This window comes from Rhinopithecus bieti, unplaced genomic scaffold (assembly GCF_001698545.2).
Source record: "Rhinopithecus bieti isolate Rb0 unplaced genomic scaffold, ASM169854v2 scaffold_3714, whole genome shotgun sequence".
Taxonomy (NCBI): Eukaryota; Metazoa; Chordata; class Mammalia; order Primates; family Cercopithecidae; genus Rhinopithecus; species Rhinopithecus bieti.
The window spans coordinates 51,021-59,756 of NW_016804161.1; the positions used below are offsets into that span (position 1 = coordinate 51,021).

At 37.7% G+C, this 8,736-nt stretch overlaps 1 protein-coding gene across 1 annotated transcript in view; it reads right to left on the reverse strand.

Moving 5' to 3' along the window:
• The window catches only part of KIF4A (kinesin family member 4A), a gene marked incomplete at its 3' end in the record, with an annotated part of 103,927 nt that overhangs the window by 49,212 nt on the left and 45,979 nt on the right, over positions 1-8,736 (reverse strand). Inside the window, exons 6-8 of the mRNA XM_017867037.1 lie at positions 8,403-8,519; positions 7,592-7,767; positions 4,243-4,304 (exon numbers count right to left, since the gene is read on the reverse strand). Coding sequence (XP_017722526.1) covers positions 4,243-4,304; positions 7,592-7,767; positions 8,403-8,519 — 355 coding nt within the window. The remainder of the gene's footprint in view (positions 1-4,242; positions 4,305-7,591; positions 7,768-8,402; positions 8,520-8,736) is intronic.

The window sequence follows — 8,736 nt, forward strand, 5'->3', positions numbered from 1 at the left end:
CACTCCAGCCTGGGTGACAGAGCGAGACTCCGCCTCAATAAATAAATAAATAAATAAATAAATAAATAAAATAAAAAATAAATAAATAAATAAATGGTACAGTCACTATGGAAAACAGTGTGGTGGCTTGATTTAAAAATTAAAAACAGAACTACCATATGATCTAGCTATTTACTTCTAGGTATATACCCAAATGAATTGAAAGCAGGGATATGATCAGATATTTGTATACCCATTTTTTTTGTTGTTGTTGCTTGTTTTGTGTGTGTGTATGTGTATGTATGTGTGTGTGTTTTTTGAGACAGGGTCTCACTCTGTTGCTTAGGCTAGAGTGAATGGCATGATCACAGCTCACTGTAGCCTCAGCCTCCCTGGGCTCAGGTGATCCTCTCAACTCCCAAGTAGCTGGGACTACAGGTGCACACCATCATACCTAGCTAATTTTGTATTTTTTGTAGAGACGGGGTTTTGCCATGTTGCCCAGGCTAGTCTCAAACTCCTGGGCTCAAGCGATCTGCCCACTTTCGCTTCCCAAAGTGCTTAGGATTACAGGCATGAGCCACCACGCCTGGCCCATATTTTTTTGTTTGTTTGTTTTTAAAGAGACAGAATATTACTATGTTGCACAGGCTGAAGCGCAGTGGCTATTCACAGGTGCTATCTTAGCATACTACAGCCTTGAACTCCTAGGTTCAAACAATCCTCCTGCCTCATCCTACTGAGTTGCTGGGACTTCGGCATGCACCACTACACCTAGCTGTACACCCATGCTTATAGCAGCGCCTTTCACGATAGCTAAAAGATGGAAGCAGTCCAGGTGTCCATCAATGGGTGCATGGATACACAACATACAATGAAATATTATTCAATCTTAAAATCAAAGGAAATTGTGACATATGCTACAACATGGATGAACTTTGAAGACATTATGCTAAGTGAAACAAGCCAGTCACAAAAAGACAAATACTGTATGATTCCATTCATATGAGGTACCTAGAGTAGTCAAATTCATACAGACTGAAAGCAGAATGGTGGTTGCCGGGGGCTAGGGGGAGAGAAAATGAGGAGTTATTGTTTAGTGGGTATAGAGTTTAAGTTTTGCAAGATGAAAAAAAGTTTTGGAGGTGGATGGTGGTGATGGCTACACAACATTGTGAATGAACTTAAAGCCATTGAATTGTGTGCTTAAAATAATTAAAATGGTAAATTTTATGTTATGTATATTTTACCACAATTTATTTTAAAAGAGGCCAAAGGACCAAAAAACCTAATAGAAAATGAGAAAAGACATGGACAATTCACCAGCAAAAAAAGTGGCCCTTAAATATATGAAAAAATGCTCAAATTCACTCATAAGAAATACAAAGTAAAACAACACTGAGATAGCATTTCTCAACTATCAGACTGCCAAAAATTGAACAAATATGACAATACATTCCATTGGTGAGGCTGCGGGGAAACAGGCTTTCTCATACACTGCTGGTAGGAATGCAAACTGGTACATCTCTTCTGGAGGCGAATATACCTTATAAAGGTACAAATGTACTTACCTTTTGTCCCAGCAATCCAACTTCTAGAAACCTACCCTTAAGATAAACCTCTGACAACACAAAAATATATACACACAGGTTATTCACTGCAGCATGTTTGTAATTGCAAAACATTGGAAACAACCTAAATGTGCATACATAGGAAAGGGGTTGAATTGATATGTATGGCACATGTCCACAATAAAAGTACTATGCACCTGCAAAAAAGAATGAGGAAGACTTCTCTGAACTGGTTAGAAATGATTTCCAGGAAATACTGAACAAAGCAAAGCCACAAAGAGTATACAATCATTACATACAGTACCCTACCATTCATATGAGAAAAAAAGGTGATATAATAAAATACACAGGTATCTGCTCATTTGTACAAAAGAAATACAAGAAGGCTAAACCAGAAACTAAAGAAATGGGTTAAATACAGGGGTAGGGAGAATAACGGTAGAAAAGAGGTAGAAATAAGGGTGGGAAATAGGAATGGGAACAGAGTTGCAGGGATGGCGAGGGAATGACATTTACCTCACTGAGTATATCCTTTTTCCTTTTTGAAAAAAATTGTGGCACATATATGCATTAAGCAGTTTCTCATCACCCACTTCCCTCAAACTTCCTACCCTTCCTAGTTGCCAATGTCAATTGTTCCATACTGTAGGTCCATGTGAACACATTATTTGGCTCCCATTTGTAAGTGAGAACATCTAGTATTTAACTTTGTGTTTCTAAGTTGTTACAATGTACATTATTCAGGTGATGGATGCACTAAAAGCCCAGACTTCACCACTACACAACATCCATATAATAAAATTGCACTTACATCCCATAAATTTATACAAATACAAATTGGAAAATTATGGGAAACATATAAAACTTACCATCTTAATCACCTTTAAGTATGCTATTCACTAGTGTTTAAGTATATTCACATTGCTTGCTGTGAAACAGATCTCCAGAATGTTTTCATCTTGCCAAACTAAAATTCTATACCCATTAAACAACTTCCCTTTCCCACCTACCCCCCAGTCGCTGGTAACCACCATTCTACTTTGTTTTATGAATTTGACTACTTTAGATACCTCACATAAGTGGAATCGTACAGTATTTGTCTTTTTGTGACTGGCTTAGTTCACTTAGCATATCTTCAATGTCCACCCATGTTAGCAAGTGACAGGATTCCCTTCCTTTTTAAGGCTGAGTGATATTCTGTTGCATGTATACACCACATTTTATCAGGTCATATGTTGATAGACATTTGGGTTATTCTACCTCTTAACTATTGTGAATAGTGCCACTATGAACATGGTCGTGAAGAAATCTCTGAGACCTTGCTTTCAATTATTTGGATATATACACAGAAGTGGGATTGCTGGATCATATGGTAAGTCTAGTTTTAAGTTTTTCAGGAACCTCCATGCTGTTTTCCATAGTGGTTACATCATTTTACAATCCCACCAACAGTGTACAAGGCTTCCAATTTCTCTATATCTTCACATCCTTGCCAACACCTCTTATTTTCAGTTATTTATCTATTTATTTATGTAATAGTAGCCATGCTAATGGGCATGAGGTGATATCTCATTGGGGTTTAATTTGCATTTCTCTGGTCTAAGTATATCCTTTTGTATAACTCTGACTCTTAGATCCATTATGTTTCACATACCTAAAATATAAACAAAAAAAAGTAACTAAGATTTAGGGGGAGAGTGCCTAAAAGGGAATACAAACAGTAACTGTGGGAAACGTTATCCTGCTTAGATTCTCTAAGCCTAAAGATAAAAAGAACTGTACAAGAACGCTGTAATCTATTTCATAAAAAGTATTTCCCACAGAGATATAGGCTAATAATTCTGAAACTACTTTATGTGTATAGTAGAACTGAACAAGTAAATAAATAGATTGCAGATGAGAGCTGGGTTTCTTACTGTTGGAGAAAGAAATTACAAATAAGGAAAGGGGAAAAAACAAAATGAACCCTGTCACATTGGAATGGTATCAGAGGTGTCAGTATAAACTCATGGTTTGTAATATATATGCAGGTAGATATATTCGAAAATATAGATGAAGGTGTATGTGTACGTTACTACACATGTAGACTATTTCTGAGCTCTACCTGCTCAGAGTGCTTAGAAGCAGTAAAACTCTAGTAACAATAAACACAGCTGGCGCTAGTACCCAAATCTTGATTTCTAAACACAATTTTCCATCGACAAAAAAAGAAAGGAACTAGGGCTCCTTGGAGACATGGTTGATTCCAGAACTGGGGCAGGGAAAATACAAGATGAGTTTGGAAACTCTTGTAGAAATGATCAAAAACTTGCGAAGAGCCAACCTGAAGGAGCTCCTAATGGACAAAGCAGGAACAATTTGAGCAAAAAAACAAATAATAGTGCTGGATGTTAACCCATAGAATAAAATAAATATCCATGAATCTATACAAATATAACTAGATGTCAAACAAATGAGGAAGAAGAGACAGCTCTTCCTCACAATAGAATTCCAATTAATAAATTTCTGAGGCCAGAACCCATGCTCTTTCTGTTACATTAGGCTGCTTTAAACATAACTAAGTCCTAAATAGTCAGCAAAATTGGTAAGATCCTTACCTTGACACCAAGTGCTAGCAGAAACCAGGGAAAACTATTATTAGGAAAATAGCCTCTACTAGAATACACAATTAAAATTAATCTATGACTCTTACTTTATAGATCCAGGCAGGGTACCTCCATGGGCTTGTAGCAACAAGACTTGTAGCTGTTGTACCTGGGAGAAGCAAAGAAACATAATCAGTTAGCCACCAACCAAATGCTACTCATCCCTTGGCAGCAAAATTACCACAATTAGCAACAGAGTAATTTTACTAAATATCTATGAAATCTAAGGCAAATAGCATATCTTAGATACTACCAAAGGCATCATACATAGTTGATGATCCAATGATAACAGGACAATCAGCATTACATGAACAACTATTAAGTAGAAGATGAGTTGTCCATTTTATCTACATTTTAATGAGTTTTACTGAGCACCTATTTTCTTCTATTTTTTTTTTTTTGGAGACAGAGTCTTTCTCTGTCGCCCAGGCTGGAGTGCAGTGGCACTTCTGCCTCCCAGGTTCAAGTGATTCTCCTGCCTCAGCCTCCCAAATAGCTGGGACTACCGGTGCCCACCACCACACCCAGCTAATTTTTGTATTTTTTGTAGAGACAGGGTTTCACCATGTTGGCCAGCCTGGTCTTGAATTCCTGACCTCAATTGATCCGCTGACCTCATCCTCCCAGCGCGGGACTTACACGTGTAAGCCACTGCTCCTGGCCTTGAGTACCTATTTTTCAAAATCAGTCTCAGCACTGGGCTAGACAATGTTCGGACATATAAAAATAAAATACGACTCCTACTCTCAAGTTTACAATCTAGTTAAGAAAGATAAGCCTAAAGTCTAAAATAGTAGGAAATAATACAAGACAGAATAAGCAAATTAACAAAGACCTAAATAGTCAAAGGGAGGCTTCATGAAGATGGATCTTAAACCAGAGCGCATGTATAAGCATCCTCTCCCATTCCCGCCTAAGACACAAGGGGAGTTGTTCTCCCTCCCAAGACTGGTCTCCTTGCATGTGCTTTGGATTCCTACTCTTCTCACCATCTTATGAATCTTACTCTGTTATCCCTTCTCTCTTCTATATTTTCAATTTCTCCCTTTCTATAAGATCCTTCCTATTAAGATTAAAACATGTTCAAGTCTCTCCCATCTTAAACAAAACAAAAGCATCTTTCCCAACCCCACTTCCTATCTCCCTTACCCTATTTCTCTCTTTTTTCACAATGTTTGAGAGAGTAATACACCAATTGCCTCCATTTCCTTTCGCTCGCCACTCAGTTGCTCCTCGACTTACCCTAATATGACTGCCTACATCATTCCAATGAAATAACTTGCCCAAGTTACAAATGAGCTGCATGTCACCAAATCCAATGAGAATTTTCCAGTCTTCATTTTACTTGACTGACTGGTAGCATTTGGCTTACAAGACACATTTTCCTGGTTTTCCTTCTATTCTTCTAACTCATCTTCCAAGTCTCCTTCTTGGTTCATCTTTGCTCCACTTGTCCTTTAAATGGTAAAGTCTCCCAAAGCTCAGTAGGAGTTTTCTTACTTACATTCTCCTTATATTCTCTTCTGAATGTCTCATCTCTGCCTCTGGTTTCTATTACCTGAAACTGGTGACTTCCAAAACTACCTCAAGCACAGATCTTTCTGAACTTCAGACTTTTATATTCAACTATCTACCTGATATTTCCACTTAGTTGTCTGGTATCCTCAAACCTCGTCCTTTTCCAGTGTAACCCAGGTCAGTGAATATCCAGTTCCAAATGCCAGAAATCTGGGTGTCATTCCCTTATCTAATTCATTGGTTTCTTCCTTCTATCACCACTGCCAGCACTCTAAGTCCAAGTCATCATTATCTCTCGCTTAGATTACTGCAGTACCTTCTTAAATGATCCCCATGAATCTACTCTTGCTTTACTACATTTCTATACAGCAGCTAGGCCATTGTTTAAAAATGTAAATTATCAAGTTACTACCTGGCTTAAATCCTTCTTAACATTGTCCATGAGTCCTGGATCAGTCCTCTGCTTTCCCTCTAGCCTTATCCTGGAATACAGGCACATCTCAGTTTATTGTGCTTCACTTTACTGCACCTCACAGATACTGTGTTTTTTTATAAATTGAAGGTCTGTGGCAACCCTGAATTAAGCAAGGCTATTGGCACCATTTTTCCAACAGCATATGCTCATTTCATGTCTCTGTGTCAACAATTTTTTAGCAATAAAGTATTTTTAAATTAAGGTATGTACATTGTTTTAAGACATAATGGTATTGCACATTTAATAGACTACAGTATAGTGTAAATATAACTTTCTATGCACTGGAAAACAAAAAAAACTGTGTGACTCACTTTATTGTAATATTTGCTTTATTGTGGTGGTCTGGAACTAAGCCCACAACATCCTTAAGGTAAGCCTGTACTCTTTCCTTGCTTTCTACACTCTAGCCACACTGGCATTCTTTGAGGTCTTCAAATGCACTATACTTCTGTCCTATCTCAGACCCTTCCAGCACTTGCTATATGCCAAGTACTGTTCTAAGTGCTTTACATGTATTAACTTATTTAACCCTCATGAAAACCCTAAGAAGAAGGTATTATTATTATTTCTACTGTACAGATAGGGATACCAACGCACAGAGAATTTGCCCAAGGTACATAGCTAGTGAGTTACAGAGCTAAGATTTCAACATGGGCAGGCTAGTTGCAGTGTCAGTGCTCCTGGCCACTATACAGCTGTCCCTATGTATATGCAGGGGATTGGTTCCCCTGCATATACATTTTTGTATACCCTGTGCGTATACAAAAATGTACACGCATAGTCCAGTCCTGCAGTCAGCCCTGCAGAATCTACATGTACAAAAAGTTTACACACGGGTTTCTCATCCTGCAAATATCGTATTTTTGATCTGTGTTTGGTTGGAACAAACTCCTATTGTTCGAGAATCAACTGTACTTTGCTACCTATGTTTCTTCTCTCTAGAACTCTCTTCTTTGTTTTGTGCAGTGATTTATTTTCCTTCTTCTAGTCATGCCCACTTCTAATCTATTTTCTCTATACTTGCTAGAGTGATCTCCCCAAAACACACATTTCATCATATCACCCTCCTACTTAAAACTCTTCAATGGCTCTTCACAGCTTTCAGGTTGAATTCCAAATTCTTTAACAAGTCATATAAGGAACTTCGGAATTTAGCCCCTGTCTACACCTCTCATCTCATCTCTCACTGCTCACTTCTTCTTTATCAGTGAACTCTCCAGTGCTACCCCTAATCTTAAATGGACAGCAAACACGTTAATAGGAGTTATTTTAAGAGGTCCCCAAACTAACATGCCTAACCAACATCTCTAAACTTCTGATAGAGAAGAAACTGAGAAACAGAAGCTCTACCATTCCACTCACATACTTGTAATTTTTCCCGTCAAATTTTAAGTCCCTTATACCTGTTGCTTTAGATGATTAAGTTCAGCTGTCTGGGGATCAATATTAACAATAGGTTTGTTCTTGATTTTTCTTGCTCTGTCAGCATAGCGAAGGGTATTTAATGTTTCCTCTAGATTGGAGTCAGCAGGACTCACACAGGCTATCATAAGAGTATGGCTATTACCTCCTAGAGAATCTGAAAAAGAACAATAAAGAATAATGAAAGGAAATGAAATCAAACAAGTAGGATATAAGCAAAGCCGTCCATTCGGGTTGGTGACTTAAAATTCAGAGCTATAAGAAAACGTTCTTAATGTTTTTTATATTGAAACAATAGGAAATATATAGATATCTAAGATTTCTGATGTGATATACATTTAAATCCTATTGCATGTGTCCCCATTCTCAAAAGGGATTGTGATTTCAGCAGTTAATCAGGTTAAAACAACTGGGGCCTGGCCTATGTAAGTTAGGAGCCACTAGTGAAATTAAACATTCTTAGGATGCCCCCTCTAGGTGGATCTTAACTCTCCAGGGAATTCTGCTTAGCAGCACTAATAATTAAAGAAACAGTAACCAAATTCATTTTCAGGTGCAAAGTACAAAGTACAGTTGGTGCACTACAGATTTCTTGGCTCTCAATGTCATATATGAAGACATTTTTCCATTATCTTAGAAACCTGCTTGCCAACGGCACTCTCTCATATTTATCAATTAGACAACTGTGTATGTCATAGTCCAAATAGCTGGCTTTTTACCTGTTTCATCTTTGCTTTCTCAGCACTATCATTTTGAGTTACTCTCTTATTTTTAGAGGCACTTTGGACTTACCTTGAAGCAGTCGAGTCAACTTGGAATCTCTGTAGGGCACAAAGCCACCCTTTTTGTCATCTCCAAGAGCACTGATTACATTTCCCAAGCATAGGAGGCCTCGGTTAATATTAATACCTAACAGCAGGAAACGAAATTTAAATTGCTTGGTAACGCATCCAACATATATCGACATTTCTTCTGAGAAACAGAAAAGAAATTAAGACTCCATAAAAATATTGAGTCATCACAACAAATAAAGATAATTTTAGACCAATATCCCTGATGAATATCAATACAAAAATCCTCAATAAAATACTGGCAAACCGAATCCAGCAGCACATCAAAAAGCTTA